Source organism: Arctopsyche grandis, chromosome 10 (genome assembly GCF_051622035.1).
Source record: "Arctopsyche grandis isolate Sample6627 chromosome 10, ASM5162203v2, whole genome shotgun sequence".
Classification (NCBI taxonomy): Eukaryota; Metazoa; Arthropoda; class Insecta; order Trichoptera; family Hydropsychidae; genus Arctopsyche; species Arctopsyche grandis.
Window position 1 is genome coordinate 19,497,841 of NC_135364.1, and position 25,139 is coordinate 19,522,979.

A 25,139-nucleotide genomic window follows, 5' to 3' on the forward strand; every position below is an offset into this window, starting at 1 on the left:
CTCCTTCCTCTTAATTTCTATTGGAAAATTGTCTCGAATAATATATATGTGAATAAATTATATTCGAAAATGTGATCGATATTACAATTAAAAATAAGCTTTGAAATTTGTTTGAAAGAAAATAAATACCTATGGGATACTTCTGATGGCATATTTTCATTTTTTATTAAATTTTCAAGTCATCCAGTGAGATAAGTAAAACATTTCTGTACTTTTCACACAATAGATAAAAAATCTAAGTGTTCTAATAACAGATTGTTTTAAAAATTTGGTAGAACGGATACTAAAGAAAATAAATGAATCCACAAAAAAGAATTATTTTTTAAAAATTCAATCTGATGTTAATTTTATTTAAATACTATAAATACTTACACATTATATAAAAACCTATTATAACATCATGAATATAAATAAATGAACACAATATAGAATTTATTACAATTAGTTATTTTGATTCACTCTTTTATTGAACCGTATTTTAGATGACATCTACATAAACGTGTTATGCACTACATTATCCCAAAATGATCAAACAAGTCCTAATTTTATAACAGTCTACATAAACTGTCCATTCTGTGTACATAACTAGAATGCATAAATGGGGGGAAAGTAAACACTGGATAAAAATGTGTATAAACATATATTTCTACAATTTTTTTTAAGTACATAACATTCCATTAAAATGGTTAAAAACATGTATACGATATACACAAAAATGTACATTTTCAACGTTATTTAATTCCAAGTTTATTCTTCAGTTATAAATATAAACTTTTTTCAACCCTGATATATTCATAATAATAACTAGCGGTACATTGAATCAGTGAAATGCTTATGCGCAAATAATTCATCATTACGTTACAATTCCAATACATCATTAATTTTATTTTACACATTAAAAAGTTTATCGTACATTGAATAATTTTGCAAAAAAAAATAATAAATAAATAATATTAAATGCCGTAAACACAACCTCAGATCTAAAACGACAGTTATAGTTAAAGTTAGCTATATATGTATATTGAAGGCTTCCTGATTTACTAATCACAAGGTTGCAAAAAATATATGTATATAATTTAATTTATGCTATAGCCACATTCAACTCACAATTCATCAATTGAATGACCCTCTATTAGGTTACTTGCAAAATAATATGGGAATTAGAGTATCCTATATACGACATAAAACATAAATATTAATAATAACTCTTATTTAACTTAACATGTTATATATTTAACAAATATTATTTGATTATAAATTTTATTTAATTATATAATATTAAACAAAACCTATAAAAATAGACATATTATTAGCAAGCATTGACAATGAGTATGAGACATTTATTGTACTACATTATAAATAAATTATTATCAGAGATTCCTGTTGTAAGATTAATTTTACATTTCTATATACAAATCATTTAAAATGGTTATCCAATAGACTGTGATGTAATTTTGTGATTTATACAATTATTTTAAAGCAATAAAAATAACATGAATTGTAATATGAAACGAGGAACAATGTTATTATTTGTTGTTTAAATTTCCAACTGAATTTGAGAAAATACATATGACTTTGAAATAAATAAATTTTTGGTAGATATGATCATGAATGTTAATAAAATACACTTTCCAAATGAGATTGTATTGAATAAATGGAAATGAAAAGTATATGTAGGTATAAATTAGATGAAAATACGTAAATTAAAACTAAAATTCACCGTCAAAACACTTTTGATTATTCGAAATAAAGCATTAAGAAAAGTTAATATTAAATATATAAAAGAAAAAAACTGGATCCTATTAACTTATCACAGTTTAGGTTTAATAGCTACCAAAATAATGAACAAAATGCGAAAACATAATACAAATAATTATGAAATGGTGATTTTGGAAGTCAAAACAATTTGATAAATATAAAATTTTAAAATATTTGATATAAACAATAAAAATTGTATTAAAAAAACGATTTGATTTTAGAAAATCTTGGATAAAATATAACTTAACGATTTCAACAACAAAAACTATCTTTTCATGTGGCAGCAATATCCAGCATGAAAATTTATAAATAAAATGTGCCATGGTTTAAAATGAATAAAGAACAAACTAAAAATGAGCATTAAAGCAAACTTCGATTTTATCAGTCTTCGTAATTATTAGATGACGTGAAAAATTGAATCATAAATCACATTAACTCACATAACAATAACGGATAAACATTTCACGAATCGAACCGAACGAACACGTCCATTTAAGTTCACAAATTCGAAGTATTTAAATATAATAATACAAACATACGGTTAACTTCAACTTCAAACAATCAACACTTTTTAAAAACACATTAGTCTACAAAAAAAACGTCCAACCGTTTAATATCAAATTCATAACATCTTTCAGAGATCAACGTCGCTCTTCCATGCGTTGAAATTTTAATACAAAATTTTAGATATTTAATAAGACAGGTTTAAAGCATCGAATGACTTATTTGGTCAATATACCAAGTATAGCACATAAATGCATGTATTAAATCTAGTATATAGTCGGGAAGTCTTTATCAATATTCTCTAGAGAGAATTTTAGTCTCAATTGTATTGGTCCCTGATACTACAGAAAATAAACGATTTATTGGGTCAATAGTAGAAGTTCAAGGACTCTTTTTTTTTTTGAGAAAAATGCTTCACATCTCTGTTTATAATTGACTAAATCTACTTCTTGACTTTATTATTTCTACCGTTGGCGGCAGCCACTACGGAATCATGCTTCTTGGGTCGCAATATGAAATTTAAATTATATGCTGTATTGACTGCGTAGTATACGTTGGCATTAGATGGCAACATCATTTCTGTAAAAATAAAATATTAAATTAGAATTTAAAAAAAATTACATTATTTATTTATCATAAATATTGATTAACAACAAACCAACCTTTATCAGGTAGCACTTGCGACAGTGTATATTCATCAGGATTCCCTTCCAAATTTAATTTAAGCATCGAATTCCTTATAACTTGTGGCGTCCTTTCATTATTACTCAACATAATCGACTTGTATAGAACGATTCCGTCAGTTTCAACGCTATCTGTCTCGTACGTCACTCGGATGATATAAAAATCTGGGCTACTCTTTTGAGAATGATTCGGACTGAGAGTGCCAATGCTATGATTGATCATAGGTTTGCCGCTTTTGGGAACTTGCAGCGTTTTCGAATTGGAACTGTTAGCGCTCGATAAAGACACGTCCAATGAAGGTATAGATGAGCTTGAACTGCCGCTCGACATTTGAGACGGAGACGCTTGCCTATCGAGACTGTTATTCTTCGAAGAAGTCGTACTATTGTCCAAATCACAATAAAACTGAGAACTATTACTAGAACTATTGCTGGCTATGGAGTCATTCTTCCGATGTCCAGGTGGATGAGTATTATTTATAGGTTTCTTTTGCCTCTTGTCGCGATTCAGTTGGGTTATTGCGGGTTCGATCTGACACGACAGCTTATAAGCCTCCCGATCGTCCAAAACCAATATTGAATCGAACCACCGATCGAAGAATGGATCATCCGATAAGTGATACGCATTTGCAGCACCTTGCAACAATTTAATCTGCGCTAAAACTTCAAATTCCTTCCGTCTCTTATCAAAATTGATGAGTCCATCTAATATAGTATCCGGAATAGCCGTATCAATCATTGTTAAATCAGTCAGGAAAGTTCCTAAATATGGAATCGTACCGTGGCTTATATTAGCACAGCGAGTATTCTGCTTCTGGAATGCTTTCTGCAATTGTTTATCATTTTCTCCGACTGTATCTGCAAATTTAGCCGTACCTTCGCGCATCAAAAGCTCACGTTGGGCCCATTGGTTATTATCCTCGCTAAAAATCCTAGCTAATTCCTCAAACAATTCCATCTTTTCTTTGGAAATTAACGACCACGTCTTCTGCAATCTGTATAATGGATTACTCTGAAGTCCAGATATAATCGCCTTCAACGATGAGAAGTTCTTAAGTATTCGTAGCTCTTGAGCAATATCGATCCACGTCGAAATAATCTCTGCTCTATCTTGGGGTCGTAATTTAGGCTCAACCAACACTGTCGATATTACTCTGAATGATACGGCATTGAATTGGTTCACCGTAGCAACAACGGTCGCAGCTTCATGCGAACGATTTTTATCTCGGCGTGACCATATAGCACCCAAACACTGGTGAGGGACTAGTTTCTTAAATAATTCCTTAAAAAAAAAAAAAAATCAAAAAAATACTTCAACATAGTTATATCTCACTTTTTTTATCAAAACAAATACCATATCCATTCTAGTAAGCTGTTCGGCAAAGTGGGTCTGAGGCACTTCCGGAAATCTGTATGTGTGCATGTGGTGTTGAGCGAAGCGCATTCCAGGAGCCAAACATACGGCTCCTCCAATCGGATCTGAAGGAAGATCCCATCCATCCACGCATCTCTCATCTCGGGACCATTGATCTAAACGACACATTGCCTGCAACATACAACAATATTTATTATAACAAAAATAAAATCGACAAAAACAATAAATTATAACCGTAAAAAATACCGACCTTAGAGTTTAGTTCAGATCCCGGCAGAAATACTTTAGTAAAAGCAATCAGCTGATTGAGTACTGAATGAGACGGTGGCTGTCTGAAGTCTTCAGGATAGCTATCCAACCAGACGTGAAGGGCAGAAACCAAGGTCCTGAAATATAAAAAGAATTTCATTAAATCGAGTGTTGTAGCATTAATAATATGAGTCCGACCCACTTTTAATAATACAAAATATTCATAATGAAATGAAGGTTTATATCGTATAATGTGCAATATCTTCAACATGCAACCTATTTGAAGTAATCTTAGATTAAATTAAAATTCCACATCTTTTAAGCCTTATACTGAAAAATTAACCATCACACAGATCACAAAGGTGCTATAACATTACTGGTATACATATTTTAACTAATATATTTTATAACATTATTGATATATGTACATATTTTATTATATAAACTATGTATGTAGAATAGAAAAAAAAACAGTTAGATTTTAACTGTCATATATTTAAATTTATTTATTTAAAGTTTTGGACCATTGTGGCATCACAGGAAGAACCTAATGCGCCACAATGGTCTACATAATAAGACAAGAAATAAATAAAAAATATAAATACATAAAAATACAAAAAAAACAAAAGAAAAATAATACATAAAAGTGAACATAAGAAAAAAACCATTAAAATAAAAAGTTAAACATATCAAATAAACAGAATACATATGTAGTAGGGTATGTCTTGCATCCACAGCCAGTATCAATATATATGTATAAGAACCAGCGGTGAATAAAAAAAACATCCCCGTGAGGCCCAATATGACATGTGTATAATACAAACATGAGATACTCATATTTTATTTATTTCATCGAAAAACGTTCATGAAGATATTTTACAACTTGACATAAGACCTTTCAGAACCGAGCCAGAATCAAACTAGCACGATCTACGGAAGACGTACCTACATACATATGTACTATGTGGGTCTACGTGACGAGCCGGAATGTTAAATTACCGAAAACGCAAATATCGGAAGGCAAATATCGAAAATCGAAAGATCTTAAGTCGAAAGATCAAAAAAAAGGGTGCATGGTAAACGGTACATACTCACTTAATTTGCGCGAGCAGGATACAACAGGAACAAGAGGAACAGGCTTTTCCTCCCGTATTCTGCGCGCGCACATTAATACGGGAGGAAAAGCCTGTTCCTCTTGTTCCTGTTGTATCCTGCTCGCGCAAATTAAGTGAGTATGTACCGTTTACCATGCACCCTTTTTTTTGATCTTTCGACTTAAGATCTTTCGATCTTTGCTTTCCGATATTTGCGTTTTCGGTAATTTAACATTCCGGCTCGTCACGGAGACCGGTACTATGTACATAAGAAATAGCATTGAGAAGCGGCTATCTAAAGCGATCGCAATACATTTCAGGGTTATAACATAAGAGAGCTGCATCGAATCACGTACGAGTTTCGAACATCACTTTCCAATTGTGATGTGATGATGTTCGCATGCGAAACATCGTTTCACATTTTGCGCGAAAAATACTACACATGTAATCGCTTTCGGTCTTTCACTTTTCCTATCAACCGACGCCTTTTCGGCAAAATCGACGAAATTTCAATCGACACAAGTTTACATTATACATATGTATGTACATGCCTGCAATTCGAAGATGAAGAAAAATCGGAGAAAGCCGACTTCCCACGGGATTGCAGTACCACCACCACTGGTGTTACCCAACATGTGACGTCGCGTGAGAACAACGAGAACAATAAGGGTGATTATTGTAAGACAACTGTCGTTCTGATTAATGTGAGAACATCTCGCGCGTTCACATTGATCTCTACCGTATCGATGGAAAAAAAAACTTCAAACAAGAAAACCTTTCTTCGCGCATATTCTACATCCAAATGAGCGTTATCAAACACAGGAGACACACTTCACCGAAAATAAAGCACATCCTCGACCAACAAAGAAACCAGTTTAAAATGGTTATGCGCACACCACACCTTGACCGGCTAAATTTTAACGAAAATTTCAATGTATCTGAATTTTAATATAAAATCATTGCAAGGCACGTTACAAATTTACAATTAAATCGCACGTACATACACTAACGTATGAAATCTCCCTTTAGTCGGCATCTGCAGTTGAGACACTCAGTACTAAACTGCTATAAACAGAATAACTACGATAATTCATATTATGTATGTGTATGGGTTCGGTGCAAACGATCGACAAGCGCCAGACAGACTGAACCACATATTAACTGGATGGCTGCTTTAAACGCAATTCTCGACTTCACGAATGATAGATTGCACATCAGATGATGAGTAGCCTTTCGACGTGCACATATGCAATTATTAAAATGGTTATTATTAAAATTGAGTTGGATCTTTCTGGTGAGTTTAATAAGGCAAAATTCGGAACTAAAGTATCAGAAGCACAGAACGTATACAGGGTAGGTATGTCGGGACTTCGGGTAGATTTCGCTTAGTGTAAGTACGAGCAGTGCGCACGCATAAGGTACACGTGTCGTTAATCTGTGGTTCAGTCTGTCTGGCGCTTGTCGATCGTTTGCACCACATCGATGTGTATATTTAGTCCAAGTGTTCACCCCGGTTCCTTCGTTAACACACTAGTTTATTCATACACGAAATATTGGATTTAATTTGAGTACTAACAGTCAAAAGCTATCTTCAAATAGACTTGCCAGGTGCTGCACGAAACTTTTGAACTGTCAAAACCTTTGAGATGTCAAAACGACGAGTATTTAAATGGGAAATCCTATGGAAACCACATTGAAACGTGAAAGGGTAAGCATACATACACACTTTTTTTTTTTATTCAATATATGTACAATCGTCATTACAGACGCGCTCCAGTGCGATGAGTATACTATACAGATCAAGAAACACACCAAATTATACACATAATTCGAAATTATACATGACTAAGGGGTTTGGTACATTTGGTACATTTGGTTTATAATGAGGCTAAGGGGTTTGGTACAAATGGTTGCAAACCACGCGGCTGCATGCTCATTTCAATTTAATTTTGACTGTTTGAATTGAAGCATGTACGAAAGACGAGATGAGATATTCATGGGTTGCGCAGATGACATTTCGATGTACATTGATGATTGGCAATTCTTAAAATTGAGTTGAATCTTTCTGGCAAGTTTAAAATGGCAAAAGCCGAGACAGAAGCATGAAATGAGCATGCAGCGAAATGAGTATGCGGCCACGTGGTTTGCTTTAAATATTTATGATTAAATCCGATACTGAAAATTCGATATAAAAAAAATCCAGCGAATACCTACAGTAAAGTATGAAATTTTCATTGGTCAAGTATTGATTTTATAATCAGGGAAATGATTGAGTGTGCGCCAAACGTTGCTGCCTAGTATGTAATTATGAAGGAATAATTTATTTCGATATGGAAAAATTCACTAATCGATAAATAATTATGACACTTTTCGGTCAATAAAATCGCAAATGACTGTACACCTATTTATTTGTTCAGCTTCGATAGCATTCCATATGTTCGTGCGAAAATATAATTACATACATACAAAACGTGCCTGACTACCTGTTCACTATCGGTAAACAGAACACACGAGATGTTGATTAATACCTGTCCATCCGGTAAATCGTCCGTTTTATTGAATGCACATACGTACACGTCTTTCTCCGATTCTTTTCTACGGGAAAAGTCCTGGGCGATGCATAGTTTGTGAATATAAAGGGGGGGAGAACCCTTTTTTATTGGAAATGGGGTCACATCCATATGTATGACCGTTGAATACAAATATCATACAATCTCGTTCAACATATGGTCAATGATGAATCACAATCAAAATATTTTTTTTTCTTTAAGTTTTAATTTCGGTCAATTAGATTAATATTATCTATGTTATTGCTCTTTGAAGTTCAAAGCGTATGTTTGGAAAAATAGTCGGTGTGATAAAATACCTATTTACAGATAAAAAATAGTGTACATATTTAACAATATACAAATATTGATAGTATGAATAAAGCTCAAGCCGCCAACCGCACGTAAACAGCAGTACTAAAAAAAACAAGTCTTTAGTGCATTCTATATGGACACATTCATATGTTCAATAATGTATACGTAACGTATCCGAAACAGCGGCAACCAACATGATCTTTTCATAGTATACAGTAGTACAAAACACGAAACGTATCAAGCAAAATCCAATTTTTTTTGGCCAATGTGGATATATTCACACATGACGTGACGTAATAGTGGCGAGTGCACCCGTACTAACGAAAATCTTGCCGTGTGATTTGAACATTTTCGGAAACGTCATATTGTGACAATATTGACACGACGATAGATGCAATATTGCTTGCGTCGCGCTCTATAATGTATATGAAAGTCGATTTTGCCTTGCTCTCGTTCAAAATAAATATGATCGTGACGAAAACGGATGGTGTTGTATAGCATGAATAGTACTAGTCTTTTCCGTGTTGTACTGAGCATCGACGTACACTGCTGGATAAATATTGATTTAAATATGAATAAGCAAGGCAGATGTATTTGGTACTATTTGAAATAATACAATTGTACGGCTAGGACCTAATTGTTACTATCATATACATATATACCTATGTAATTTACTTCAAATCTAGCAACAGTGCATGTGGAAATAAAAATTAAGTTGAACAAGTTTGCGAACTTTGCACCAGATCACACTAACCGAAAAAGTTTTTGAAAAGTACTACTACCTATCTATTACTAATTTTCAATTATTTATCGACAACTAAAGAAATCTAAAATTACGATAAATTCAAGTTCCCGCAATTATTCCATACAAATATACCAAATTTTCTTCTATATTTTAACATTTTTAAAACGATAATAATATAATTCAATTTCACTCAAAATCTTTCAATTGTAGTAAGAACACATTCACGTTAAAAACACAAGTGCGGCACGGGACACGTAAGTCGACCCAGCTGTGATAGGCGGATCATTTTTAATTCATGAGATCTTATTATTTTGATAAGTTTCTCTTACATTTCTTCAAATATGGGAATCGCCGCTGTCGATCACTGTCAAACGTATGTCAATACGAGGATAAACTATCGCCGAAAACATTCCAGAGGGTGAAGTTTGTGAAGGGACGCGACGATACAGATTTGGCCTACAAGCGTTTTGTTTGCAAGTGCAAAATTTGAACTGTGTCTGTACCTTTAGTACGGGTTTGGTGCAAACGATCGAAAAGCGCCAGACAGATTGAACCACAGATTAACTGGATGGCTGCTTTAAACGCAATTCTCGACTTCACGAATCAAAAATTGCACATCAGATGACGAGTAACCTTACGATGTGCACAGATGCAATTATTAAAATGGTAATTATTAAAATTCAGTTGGATCTTTCTGGCGAGTTTTTAATAATTTAATAAGGAAAAATTCGGAACTAAAGTATCAGAAGCACAGAACTTATACAGGGTAGGTATGTCGGGACTTCGGGTAGATTTCGCTTAGTGTAAGTGCGAGCAGTGCGCACGCATAAGGTACAAGTGTTGTTAATCTGTGGTTCAGTCTGTCTGGCGCTTTTCGATCGTTTGCACCGCATCGCTTTAGTACATATATCAAGATGAACCCATTTGTGAAGAATACTAATAAGTTCATCTTTAAAATTCCAGATACTTTTCCAACTTTAATCTAGTCACTTTCCAGCCACCTCTTCCCAAACATTATAGTCAATATTATCTTTGTATTACAACATCTAAACATAGTCGAGACATGCGCTCAGGAACAGAGTCAATTACCCATAAAATTTCACATTCGCGGATAATGGACGATCGTTAACGGCTAATAACCGACAAGGCAACGCTTCTCATACTGCACACACGTATAAAAATATATAAAAAAATATATTTGACATCAAAACAATAATGTCCGTTACGAAACGCAACAAAGACGACGGTCACTCGTCCGTGAAGTCGTACCCATCAAAACGAAGAGGGAGAGAAATTCATTATAAAAATTATCCACAGACCAAACACTTGACAATGCAATACGGTGAGACGAAGACGAGGTAGCTAGACCGGAAGTTGCGATTTTGCGATCGACACAAATAGCCGATTGGTCTACAATGGTGTGACGTTGCGCACTAGAGAATTTCCTTACCAAGGCAACCGACACTACAAGATTGTCTCGGCTATTCATAGATTCTAGTATTATATGAGAGTATATTCAAACCGAACATGTATGCCAATGGTTGTTCAAGTCTTCAATATTAAAACTGTTTTTTAAAAAAATTCAGCGCTTCTCAAATACATATATAAATTACCGAAATAAAGAAGCCAAGCTTTATGCCAGAATCACAACATCCAATTTTCTAGACTGATTCCGAAAATTCAGAGTTAATACTATTTTCATTTAGGGCAAATAATAGATATAGATATAATAGAAATAGATAGATGTATGAAATTAGGGTGGAGTGCATTTAGGCGAATGAACGCTATTTAAGTAAAAAAAAATGCCACTTTACCAGAAGACAAAGATCTTGGATCAATGTGTCATGCCAGTGTGGATGTGAAACTTAGATCAGTGTGGATCAGTGTGGATGTGAAACTTGGATCAGATCTTGGATCAGTGTGGATGTGAAACTTGAACATTGAACAAGTCCAATTCACTCAAAGAAGCATGAAACACTGTATGCTCGGCATAACGAGGATAGATAGGAAATGGAAGATGTACGTGGGTGAGAAGTACGACAAGGATAGTGGATAAAGTGGAGAGAGTGAAGAGATTGAAATGGCAATAGGCGGGCCACGTGGCTAGAAGTATAGACGAAAGCTGGACAAAAGAAGTTCTAGAATGGTACCTGAGAGAATGAAAAAGGGTAAAAGGAAGACCGCAAGCAAGATGGGTAGACGAAATTAGGAAAATCTCTGAGATGAGATGGATGAGATTTGCGCAAAACAGAGACGAATGGAAGCGTGTTGGAAAGGTCTTCATCCAACAGTGGATGGTAAGTGGTGATGAAGATTGCAACTTAAGCCGTGACATCTTTCATTTTAGTACTGAATACTAGTCCATCAAATCTGATGGCATATGTACATATTTACAAACTCTATTCCATATTGCACAAAGGTGAGGCTCCCTCAAATCTCCTACTCAAAATTCATTTATGATGTGAATTGCATTTTTACAAATGGCGAAAATTGCACTACAATGTATGTTAATATAATTCAATCAAATCTAGTATGTAGTATTAGTAAGGCAAAAATTAAAAATGTTCGTTACTAGGGAACTATTTGAGCACCCAATCTTAAACTGAACCCTGTCGTAACCCTTGTTCTAAATTGAATTTGTCAAAGCATTATATTACCTCATCAGAATAGCCCATTATCCAATATAATACGCAAGTACCCAGGTACCTAACAGGACGATAAATTCGTACAACACAGAATTAAATTAAGCCACACACACACACCATAAATTGCGGTTTATAATATAATACAATGTAAACACCCACGTTTTCAAGTTAACTGGTAATGTAACGCCATATGTGCGCCACTTTTACATTACATATGCAACTGGGATCGTTTTTTTTTTTGCACGGAGAGTGTCTCGAAAACGAAAGTGTTCTGACAAATTAACGAGCGATATAAAGAAAAATGAATAAAATACACTTTCTTTCCGTCTTATCGTATTCTGATAAATGTACCGGAAAATTCTGATTTTCCATTTTGTTGATTAGTATGTATTAAGTACGGTTTTTTTATTACAACTACGACTATGCGTATTCGTTTTCGATTTAGATAGTGAAACATTACATTCTAATAAATGTACTATATACGTATGTATCCATAAGTACGAACATGAAATAATTCTACATTAATAATAACATGACCATGTTTTTTAACGAAATTTCAATGAAATCAGTCAAGCGTATTTACAAAATATATAGCACTATTAAAAATGTTTCTAAAACTTACAAATATATACATACGTATAACGAAAGACGACTTGACAAAAAGTAAAACAAAAAAATCACGTTTTTATTTTTGTTTCAAATCAATTTACAAGGTATTACTTTAAAATTAAATTAAATGTGAGCGTTTAAGTCAAGGAGATTTAAAACTAAGAAGTATGCTAAAAACTTTCAGTAGTAAGAAAAAACAACTTTTTTTTAAGATTTCTTATATGTATATGAATGTTCATACATATGTTATAGTGATTTCATAGTAACAGTGAAAGTATGCTTTCAGTGGCGTTTTAGGGAATTCATATTCCAAATACTTCACATTTACTTCTGATACTTCTATTAATGTTGTGTCTTCTTCTTCTACCTCCAACATAAGTTTTTTTATCTTCTTGAAAGTAAACATGTTTAATTACATCAGAAGGCAAATTTGTTGATAGTAGACAAATTTTCGCAGCTTTTCCAAATAAAACTTCATATAGAACTTATATGAAACTTCATGTAAAACTTTATTCCTGAATGGAATTAACTATTTTTCATAAATTGGACTGTCTTTTTTTCAATTGGTGCTGTTATGTTCCAGCATCCAAGTTGAAACCATGTTTTCAATGTCCTGATTTGTGTGATATGCTTTCACCGACTGAGTTGACGAAAGTATACTTCTACTAGTAAAAGTATAATTTCCCTGGAGAATACATATTCACTGTAAAATACATTAAACCACAGTATGTTTAAATTGAAATACACAGATGAACATCGATACAAGTAAATGAAGTAGGTTTGATTACATCATTATGAAAGCTAAAACCAATTTTCGATTACATAATATGCTTCATTTACAGATAAATTGAACAGAAGAGTTCGATAACTACAGGATGATAAGAAACATATATATGCATATATAAAACCATTAAAAAAGTAATAGGAAAAAAGAAAACATGTCATATCAAGCATCGCAACGATGTATTCAATGACCAAATTTTATACCAAAAATAAAAAGCTTCTAAAAAATGGAAACATTGGCAACCACTGTCACAGACTATCGATCCAACTGAAGCATTGTATCGAGTCGTCCGTTCATAAACACCTTACAGCATTTAGATTTTAATAAGACTCGGCACAAGGGAAGCCCTCGTATGAAATATGAAAAGATACGAATGGAAGAAACCCTGAAATGACATAAAGTTCAACAGAGTCACGACATAATCATCGAATCGGCGTCAAATCACCAAATTGAAGCAACATTGGGACCCATTATCGTAGCGCGACTACCGGTCCGTGAAAGGTCATATGGACTGGAGGGTGCGGAGGTGATGTCATCAGCAAACAATAGACGGAAAACTGTTTTTCCACTCGTTTTCTCAGAATACATATCCGAATATATGTATGTATGTACATACATACACTAAGGAGCTACAATAAGCGCTCAATCGAATCGTAGCTAAAAGGTCCGGGTTCAACACTGATGTCGTTTCAAGCAAAACTAAAATAGATTCGACAAAAGAAAACTATAAGAATCCAAGAAAACAAATTGTACAATAGATTCGCGAATGCATATAAAAATACACGTAGTTGCATGTCGACTGTATACAGACATTCTTCAATGGCAAATAGTTTTTTATTGTCTTCGTTTTATTGTAGACAAACTATGTATAAATGTTACAGTTGAATTGTAAATTGTAAAGTCGAATTTGCAAATTCCATTCCAACTGGTCAAAATATGTACATATATTACAACAGAAAATACAGTTCAACTATAAGTTGTTACCAGGTAAGATGGAGAAGTTAGGTTTTCGTGAAAACGTTACTCGACTAGTAAATTGAGGAAAGTCACATTTTTTTTGTTTTGAACACATCCTTAGAGCTATCGATGAAATATCGTCGCATGGGAGTTGGCATATTAAGTTATTAAATAAAAAAATAAATAAAAGTAATGTGTCGGTCCTGTGTTCGATCCGCACGCGGTCGAATTTTTTTCAAATACCTTTTGAATATAATTAATTTATATTTAACTGTTTAATATGAAAAAATGGTAAAAACTACCTACCTATCTACATATAAACAATATAAAACACCAATAGAAAAATGAATGAATTAATTAATTAATTAAATAAATTTACAATAAATGGCGGTAAATTTTCAGAGACTTATTAGCTTATAGGAAACATTGGTAGCAAACAGTATATTTAGAAGTTTTTTCGTTTGTTATTATATTCGTACGTTTTGTTGGCATTAGCTGTGACGTACATGTGTGTCGAATCGACTATTAGGGCGAAAACACACAACGGTGAACGGCACATCGTGTGCATAGCTCCTCGCTGTGGAGCCATGCACTCCTTCATTTCTTCAAATATGGGATACACCGTTATCGATCACTGTCAAAAAATGATAAATACAAGCATACAATTTTACCGAAAAAGGTCCAGAGGGTCATTTTGTAGCGGGGCGTTCCATGAATGCCCGGCACGGCACTGCATGGCACGGCTCATTATTTTTTTCACATGTTTAAAAGTATCTTAAAAAACCCACGTGTCACATTCACCGCTGTGTGTTTTCGCCCTTATGGTATGGCGAGCGTTATCGCAGACAGACACACAGAATAGCGATATTATATATACATGATATCTAGCAAATATAAACGAGTATCTCGAAAATTTTATCCAGTATCTCGAAAAGCGCTCACTTGAAAGCGCCGAGTGTGTACGGGGGTTTAAACCACTAGTTCTAGGTAACTAATGATATTTGCGAATATTGGATATTCGTAAATATCATTAGTTACCTATATTGGATTTTGTTTGAACTATGAACATGTAATTAAAAAAAATACAAGTACAAACAAACCTTCTGTGCTGGTCGGCGAGTTCGGCGGCTGCTGGCTGCAGTGGGTCATCGTGTGCAGCGAGTGCTTCGTACCGCTGCAGCAATAGTTGCAGCACTCGCGATGGCTCACAGAAGCTGCGATAAGTCGCCAAAAACACGTTGATATATGTCGATTCGAGCTCTCCATCGTCGGTAGCCAAAGCCTCCACCAGACGCTCTACAGTACCCGCTTTCACGAATCGCACACGCACTGTCTCCCATTCCAAGTGGGAGATTTCATCTTCGGAATCCTGCAAATGCACATCAATATTAAATGAAAATATTAAAAAAAAACTCAACTCTGAAGGATGAAAAGTACGGTCCTGAATGACTCGGTAACATGGAAGTGTGTAATATTATGCTTGGGTGGAAATCGATCGATGAAATGGAATTTTGATTGAATTTATATCCAAACCATTTCCGAAGGTTTTGTTGACACAACACCAATACAAGTATGTCTGTAAATGGATAGTTAACCATTGTCGACGATCGATCGATACAGATGCCAAGCCCATCTAATTTAGATAAGGAAAGTTGATATGAAAAAACGCAATATAAAAATATACATTTATTTCCCATTAGTAAATGATTTAGACGTAACATTAAATAAATAATGTAATTTTTTTATAATTTTACTTTTAAAGGTTCATTTAAACTAGTATACCGAAAACCAGCAACTGCACGTAAGCAACAGTACGAAAAATAATCTTAAGTACATTCTATATGAACACATCTATTTATTTATTTTTTACAAAGAAACCCCAATGCGCCTTCCTGGCCAATTACAAACAATGCAGCATTTTTATTACATAAGTCGCTGAATTACGAGACACTGAAAACTCGCAAAATTAACGAGACATCTATGAATTGTACATTAATCATACTCAAATAGTGACATAGTAGGTTGGAAGGTTTTTAGCTAATTTAATCGGGAAACGTTTCGACAATGAAATCAGAAAAATTGGCAAACTCTAATAGGAAACGATCGACCTGGAGCACAAATATCCAAGTCTGACCAGCAGCACTACAGATATACTCTTTTCAATTGAGGTCAGCTCATGGGATCGAACCCGACGCGTCTCGGTGTTAGGCAGAAGCCTGACGAGCGAGCTATGCTGCTGGCTAATCTAACCTTACAAAGCTGCTCGTGAGATTGTTGATAATCTAGGTAGGTATGTTGGTAAGATAGAAACATACTCTTTCGTATATAATACAATTTTAATCTACGATTATTTCGTTACTAAATTGAATATTTCAAATATTTATAACAAAAATAAACTATCTTTGACGCATTTCACAATTTGATCGAAAAATATATGCATATATATTTAAGAATATAATGTAATTTATTTAAATAAATAAATAAATTACATTATATTCTTAAAATTGTCATTCACGTAGATCTGTTTGCAGACAGATCCCTAGAAATTTTTCTGTCGTAGCGATTTCTCAAAGACCAGCAACTTATTTGCAACACTTCACATATTCACATCACAAAACAATACAATATGTAGATGCTATTGATGTTCATCAAAATATTAATCATAGGGTCACATCAACCGACAAGATCTTAGATCCACTACTTCAAGATCTTGAACTCTCACGAGACTCCAATAAAGATGCATCATGTATTATATGATATAACCGCTAAAAGTTCTAAATACCTATAAATTATAAAAATATAAGGAATAATTTTAACAAAATGCAATACTTACACTGGATGCACTCTTGGTGGGACGATGGTATCGCACTTTCTTGAGATAAACTGTGTAGATGGCTCCATTGGTGCGTTCCTCGCCCCACAGCCGCCACGTAGGCTGCTGGAACAATGTGCAAATGTATCTCATTAGAGACGAACTAAAAACAGCACAATAGGGTAACAAGCCCAAAAATAAACTCACGCTAACGAACACCACCATGTATGTAATATAATCGAATTAGCCGAAAAGCGGTGACATTTAGACGAGTCACCCGCAGGTCAATGCCAAATGTCAAAGACTAATTACAATTACTTCTAACGAGATATTGCGAGTGACGTGCCAAGACACACCGCAAAGTGACGCACTAGGATTCGAGTATTCAAAAAACGACGATTATAGTACGAAAACTGTTATTTATAGTGTGTACATAAATAATATTGCGGTGAATCACGTTGATTATTAATTTAGTCTTGTGGACTTTACTCCATTGTCTGTTTAGTCCCAGATGTTTCGAGTCAATAGTATAAGGGTTGCTATATTTATACGTGTGTACAAGAAAGTACACGCTATGAAAATTCCTTTGCAGACAAAAGTACTAGTCGTTTTATGAAATGCCAAAGAAAATGCCAAGAACACAATTTATCGCTTGAGAAAAGTCAGTGCTGTTGGTTTTTGAAAAAAATAACATTTGAAAAATTCTCTTGGAAACGTAAAAAAAGTATGTATTTGTGTATTTCGCTAAAATTTAAAAAATATATAAAATGATAAAATTTTCCGATGTACTTATGTACATGTAATGTATTAGAAATGTTGTATAACCACATAAAAGCATTTTAAAGAATCAATTTCGTCATCACTTTTCGTGCGAAATTCCCCGATGACGGGATAATACATTAAAGAAAATCATTACATCAATGACTCTCTTCTGAAAAATCTCTTCTTAAACACACTTTGACTTTCCATTACTGCACATTTATTATCTTTCATTTCAATCTATTAACCGCAAAATCTCGATTAACCCTTTGAATGCTGATCAACGCCGATCAGCGTTTTGCCGACAAGTCCAATGGGCCTAAAAACGCTAATAGGCCTTGTATTTTGAGCATGTACAAAGTAAATAAGAATACCACTCACTAAGCCATTCCAGGTAGCATTGAAAAAAAATCATCGAACATGGTTCTCAATCCGTGTCATTCATTTGTCAACGTTTATAAAGACTCGTTTGCACCGGAATTTCTGAATTTATAACAATAGCAGAATTACGAGATGGAAATCCGTAACTGCCGAGTATTTTAGATTGTGGCTTGGCATTTAGATTGTGAGCATTACATTTTAACAAAAATGAAGAAGATGGAACTGGTTTTAGAAAAAAAATACATTCACCAATAGACTTCTTTTGTTTATTTTATATTATTGATTTAAGTTTAAGATATATTAGAGTCTAAACACACCTTTACCAAACTTGAAATCCGGTAGTTATATAAGGTAGTGATCTAGGAATTGTTTGAATTAGCTACAATTTTTATACCGGCTTTCTATTGAATTTCTAAATAATTCTAGTTGGAAATGTTGGCGAAATTTTCACGTGGCCGACTTTCAACAGAAAAGACGTCAGCACTCGAAGGGTAAAGCAAATATGCAAAGCCTTATTCCAATACGTGAACATTCAAACTTTGACCAAGTTGGAAAAAAAAGTTGATTTGTCCAACCTTGCCGACATAAAAATAATTGTGTGTAACAGTGAAATACGTGTAAATACATATATGCACCCGAAATTTTGACCGACAGTGTACGAATTTCATCTAAAAACGGTTTAAAAAATTACTAAAAATAGGTATTGAAACATATGTTCAGTCATGCAAAACTGAAAATACATTACATGGAAATATCCCTAGTACGATAAGTGCAATGGGGGACGTTGAACAAATGCTGACTCATCTCACCCCATAGGAAAATCCATATTTGACTCTGCACAACTACATGCAGTAGGTGAATTTGAAGCGAAAGTTCGTCGACCGTCGTTTTCTAAAATGTAAAATTCAACAAAACGTCGAGATAAAGAAACGCTTAATGCTTTGGGCATGTATCGATAGTCGGAGTCATCGATTACACAAATAGAAAGATCGGTAACGGCTGTGGCAAACACAAAAGAATTTCGCGCGAATCGTAATAACATACAAGTTTCAAAGTTTATATTAAATTATAAACAATTGTATATGTGAAGAAAATCACCATGCCTATTACATTAATATATGTATACGTTAAAATGTATAAATAAATAAAAGAATGATAATGTAAATCTCAGCGGAACGGTTCTATGTGAACATTTTCGCATAAAAATTAATATGTACAACATCAACAATGAAAAATAATTACGGAAACATATTTTCAATTTAAATTTAAAATTTTAGAACAATGATCAAAAAACGACTCTTTTGATTAATATTATACTAGTCTACATACATACATACATAGATCTGATAATATCCTTGAAGCATTTATTTTAAATAAAATAACATTTATACTTATTGAATATCATATATATAATATCAAAAGGCGGAGATACAGACATATTTATAAAATAATCTTGACTGATCTCGGGTCATTCAATATATTAAGGTTTGTAACAAAAATTGCAACGTACTATTTAGATAAAATCAATTAATAGCCGCAGAAGAACCAGAAACTAATAGAAAAAAGCATAGACCGAACGATTAGAACACACAAATAGATACTTCAAAAAAGAACATGCTGAATATATCAAAGGAAAGGTGTCGAAAATATAGAACCCATCAATCTTAAAGGCCAGAAACGACTCACTGACCTGAGAAAACTATGGAATTTAAACACTCATACTAAACAACGAAATATATAATACATATATCGATCGCCCTACTTAAATATACAAGTAAAAAAAGTGATACTTGAGTAAAAAATCACGAAGAAAGCTTCGCTAACGACGATTCTGCACACGAGGAAAATGGAAATTTTTCCCACATGTTGATTTTCCTTCCATTCACTCAAACGAAATGGAAAACAATTTCACCTTATTCAGAAGTATATAAACAAACAAAAAATTCTAGTACCATATTTCGAAACCAAACACTCAGATACGTTCAAAAGCTCAATTAGCACAACATCGATAAAACAAATTCGTGTTTGAGATTATTTTACATAAATAAGGTAACGGTGCCAGTCTCCGTCAGAAACTATTCTTAATTTAGAAAATTCTCTATCAATCTGTCTACGGAACCATCTGAAGAAAATATGGTATTGATATTATACGATTTTTTTCTTATGTAACTCAATTTAAAGTATTTTATTATGATTTATTTAACTGTCACCAAAGGTCAATGTGGTAATCAAGTTGTGTGGGTCGCCATTACCTACATAACTGTTACAATATAAACAATGAACTAATTAAATATCCAAATAGTTCAGATTTTTGATGCTTTGAGTGCCAATTAATCCGGTCTCCGTGACGGGCCGGAATGTGAAATTACCGAAAACGCAAATATCGGAAGGCAAAGATCGAAAATCGAAAGATCTTAAGTCGGAAGATCAAAAAAAAAGGGTGCATGGTAAACGGTACATACTCACTTAATTTTCGCGAGCAGGATACAACAGGAACAAGAGGAACAGGCTTTTCCTCCCGTATTAATGTACGCGCGCAGAATACGGGAAGAAAAGCCTGTTCCTCTTGTTTCCGTTGTATCCTACTCGCGAAAATTAAGTGAGTATGTACCGTTTACCATGCACCCTTTTTTTTATCTTCCGACTTAAGATCTTTCGATTTTCGATCTTTGCCTTCCGATATTTGCGTTTTCGGTAATTTCACATTCCGGCCCGTGAGGTAGACCCCAATTAATCCTACTACCGAATGCTTATCGTGATTTATTTATTTTAGAAAAGAAGCCCAGGAGTTACGGCTTTGATATACATATGTATGATGTTTTTAAATGTTGAAAACAAATAACTTTTATTCGCATTTTAATGAAAATGTGACTGAGTCACTGATGGAGATACGTACAATTGCCTTACATGAGTATGGTATTAAAACGTTTAAAATCCGATTGTTAAAACTTTGTTGACACACGAACATCTGCAAGTTGACACGAACGTCGCAAGACTCAGATGTGGGTTAATTGGTTTCGGTGAATGTATAAAATTATTGCCGAACGAAGGTTGTGCTGAAACGCACCTTAATTATAGAAAAATTAAATGGCGGTGGGGCGGACCACGGTAACGTACCGGGAATTTTGTTTTTAGGGGGGACGAGACAGGGGCGTCATTAAAATTTATAAAGTCTCGGCAGCTGGCGTATGCCCGAGTTAAAAATAAATCGTCACCCCTCGAACCGGTCAGGTGGGGTGGGAGTGGGAAGTGGTGGCAACCCTGTCAGCGCCAGACGTGACATGCACCCCTCTCCACCCACTAATTTTCCCCCCATCCCCCAAGCATCGATCGAAACATGGCCAGGGTGACTGAACCAGTGGCTGTGATTCCAACATACCCAAAAACTACTACACACTAATTAAGACCCATATATGCAAATGGTATTTAGTTTGCTTCTGGCAGCAGTTGTTCCCATAAATTTGCCTTTATAGGCATGATTCTGATGGCAATTGATTTAAAAAGATTTGAATTTCTATGTAATAAAGCAATACTAGAGATACACTTGTAGTTCAAAGATTTGGAAAATTATATTCGCTGAAATAATGAATAGATGGGAAGTACGCATCAAATTAAAAATAAAAATCAGTAAACTATGAATTCAACTATTTGTTTTAAAATTTTAATTGAAATATCAAAGCATTCGCTCGTGAGCTACATTTTGTAAACATTGCAATAAGTAGCGGGTAGTGGAAGCAAGCACATAAGCAATGGTCACAACTTATGTACTGCTGAAGATTGGGTTTAGGGCGGAGAATGGTACCACACCTTACAAATACATACATATGTATGTATGTATATATGTACATATATTGAAAGATAAATGATTGCTTTTTAACCTTTTTCTGTTGTTTCCTGTCTCCAATAAGAGGCGATCGTATTGCTCGTTTAAATACTAAATTTGAAACTGGAGCAATTTTCGCGAATCTACTAGAAATTTTTGAACAAAAATACACTTTCATTTTGCAACACCAATTAAGCGAATTTAAAACTGAACGATCCGTACCATCTCGATGACAAGAAAGGACTGATTAATACAACAGGATAAAACGGGACATGGAAAACAATAGGAAAGATAGCGTTATATACATAATTAAAAATACCCAAAGGCGCATAAAGTTTGGCGAAATAACATGCAACTGCAACCGCAATATAAAAAACATTAATTACGAACTTGTGGTTTTGGAATTTGAACAAACAACATGCGTAATTTACTCTTATTGCTCACAAAACTGGCCTTTGATAATATGAAAATACGTCATTAAGAACTCAAAGTTGAATAATAAGTATGAATTACTAAGCGTATCATTCACGTACATACATATGTACAGTGCCGGTCATTGACTATTTTTTTGCGTATTATCTAAATAGCAAACTAAATGGATCTTGTATTATAAAAATATCCTAAGAAATGTATTTTATAACATCCACCTCAAAAAATAAAGTATAAAAATAAAAAGATTCAATGTGAAAACACAACGTGCGTCAGAAAAACAAGAGAATAAAAAATAAAAATAACGACCAAAAAATACATTACATGACAAAAAATATGAAACGAAACATGTATAACCAGTGTCGTGCCCGTTGATATTTCAACGGGTGGGTTTGGAGAAGAATTGGTAAATAAACCAGAAGCTATTGTCACTAACGCTATATGCATACACAGCCCTTGCAGTCAAATCGCATCATCCCCTCACTTCATCCTCCACGCTGCCCCCTCATTCCATCCCCGCACGCTCGCCCAGCCGTCCACGTACAAACAAGCATAAGCTTCGTGTATTTCGATGGCTTATTGCCCAGATATTGTATGTCTATTTTTGAATTCGCATCGAATTTTAAGTTTGTAGATGCTGGAATAATTCAGGTTTTTCTTTCAAGGTAATTTATGTGGTATACAAAAACACACATCGATGATGTGTTTTTGTCAGTGGTCACGGCGCGATCTCCTGCAGTTTTATGAACTACTGATAATTGTAAATGTCTTTGAAAAAAAACATATATACATACATCCCTTCCATACTTATATATGTACCAAGTTGATGGTTTCGTCGCCTGTTGCCAAGGGCATCAAGCTCCTAAGTCGGATTTCTATTAGTTTGGGATTATAGCATGTTATATTATTATATTTATGTTAATTTTGTTTTTGATTGTTTTATTTTATTTTTATGTTATTGCATACTTTTTTTCTTTTTTGTTTAGCCAGTGACGACTTGGAACTACTCCGCAATGTCACTATGGCAAAATTGTAATTAATAAATATATATGCATATATACATTATAACTATCACTATTTTTGACGAAACACTAACCGACCAAAAATATGAAATCGAACAATTCAATTGCAAAAAATAATTCAAAATAAAACGGCAGATTGCTGTATATGCCAAAGAACGTCTAGAGAATTTCTAACAATTAATTGTTTTCATTCTTCAAGTAAAATAATGAAAAGCTAAAATGCTCGTCATATGATGTCAAACATTTTATAGAATTGTGTCTGATATCAGTCCATGTTTGGATTTCGAATACAATATTTACAAAAATAAATAATTTATAATAAATACAAAAGATATTAGATATATGTACATACAAATTAACTATGAGTAAATAACAAATAACATACAAGAACAATTGTAGCATAATGAGACAATTTCAAAGAAAATCAATGACTACATAAAATGCAACATGAACAAAGACTATGAATAAGCAAACAAGATTATTAAAATTACATAAAAAAAACGATTACGACAGTTATTATCATCTTGTAAAAGTAACAGTCCACAAGTGTGGACAGAAGATTAAGCACGGCTGAAGACCGTGACCGCGAATAATTACATATTCAATCGACCACTAAACATTGCAAAGAAAAATTTGCAATGCGAAAAGATAGATAGATAGATAAGCAGCTTCGTGACGAGAAAAAAATCCCAACAATATACGTATGTGTACGTAATGACACAAAAAAACACAGAAGCAGAACACGTGTGAAAGCATAACACAGTTCATAGAGTAAACAAAATTGCGAATGCAATTGCATATAAATTACATCACGGTGCAATAACTTATGTTACTTTCGCTAGCTAAGAATAGATTGACTATATTGCAGATGTTGTAATTCTACGTCATACCGACTTAATATCCAGAATGAAGGGAAAATAAATAATGTCGTTAAAATTGCTCATTACTCAAACCGTGGCATCTATCATATTAAAGGGACTGCCTACGTCAAATCCCATTAGATTTACAACAAAAAAGACACAGGCAAAAAAGAAACAATGAGTGGACACTTTTCAGCTCAATCTCATTATTCATTGCCTCCAAATGGCCATGTTGGATTTTTTGCCGGTGCTGGGGTTAGATTACATTAGATTATGCTAGGTCGTGTTTGGTTACATTATCATATTATATTTTTCTACGCCATTGCTTTATCAAAATAATAAAATATTCATTCTATAAGAAAAATTTACATTGCAACTAAATTTAGAATAATTGAACATAAATTGCAGTACAATACGTATCATGAGCTATTATTATTTACACACACCACTTTTTTATAATTTAATCCTACTCAATTAAGCTGGATTGAATTGTATAGGTACATTGAACATTGGAAAGAGCTGAATTTGTTGAATTTCAATGCAACTACATAGGACTAACAATAGTGCGTATGACGTCACAACATTTAACAATCTGCATGGCATAGCAGAGATACATAAATGAAACCATAGGCATTTAAGGGCAACCGGGGCACTGCCCCACACACATTTATCCCAACCAAAAAAATAAAATAAATCTTGTATACATATTGTTGGTGTCTCGTTAAGAGTCAACATTTGTTTGTTTATCCCGCTCACCGATTCGTAATTTAGTTCGGGACAGTCGCCTAT

At 33.8% G+C, this 25,139-nt stretch overlaps 1 protein-coding gene across 3 annotated transcripts in view; it reads right to left on the reverse strand.

Moving 5' to 3' along the window:
* Positions 1-623: 623 nt before the first annotated feature.
* Rgl (Ral guanine nucleotide dissociation stimulator-like) overlaps positions 624-25,139 on the reverse strand; it is a 39,872-nt gene continuing 15,356 nt past the window's right edge. For 2 of the 3 annotated variants that reach the window (XM_077440068.1, XM_077440066.1), the window contains exons 3-8: positions 17,098-17,202; positions 15,365-15,633; positions 4,571-4,706; positions 4,300-4,491; positions 2,925-4,227; positions 624-2,841 (exon numbers count right to left, since the gene is read on the reverse strand). In XM_077440068.1, coding sequence (XP_077296194.1) covers positions 2,705-2,841; positions 2,925-4,227; positions 4,300-4,491; positions 4,571-4,706; positions 15,365-15,633; positions 17,098-17,202 — 2,142 coding nt within the window. In that variant the 3' untranslated portion in view covers positions 624-2,704. The remainder of the gene's footprint in view (positions 2,842-2,924; positions 4,228-4,299; positions 4,492-4,570; positions 4,707-15,364; positions 15,634-17,097; positions 17,203-25,139) is intronic. The other variant, XM_077440069.1, reaches the window with a different exon arrangement.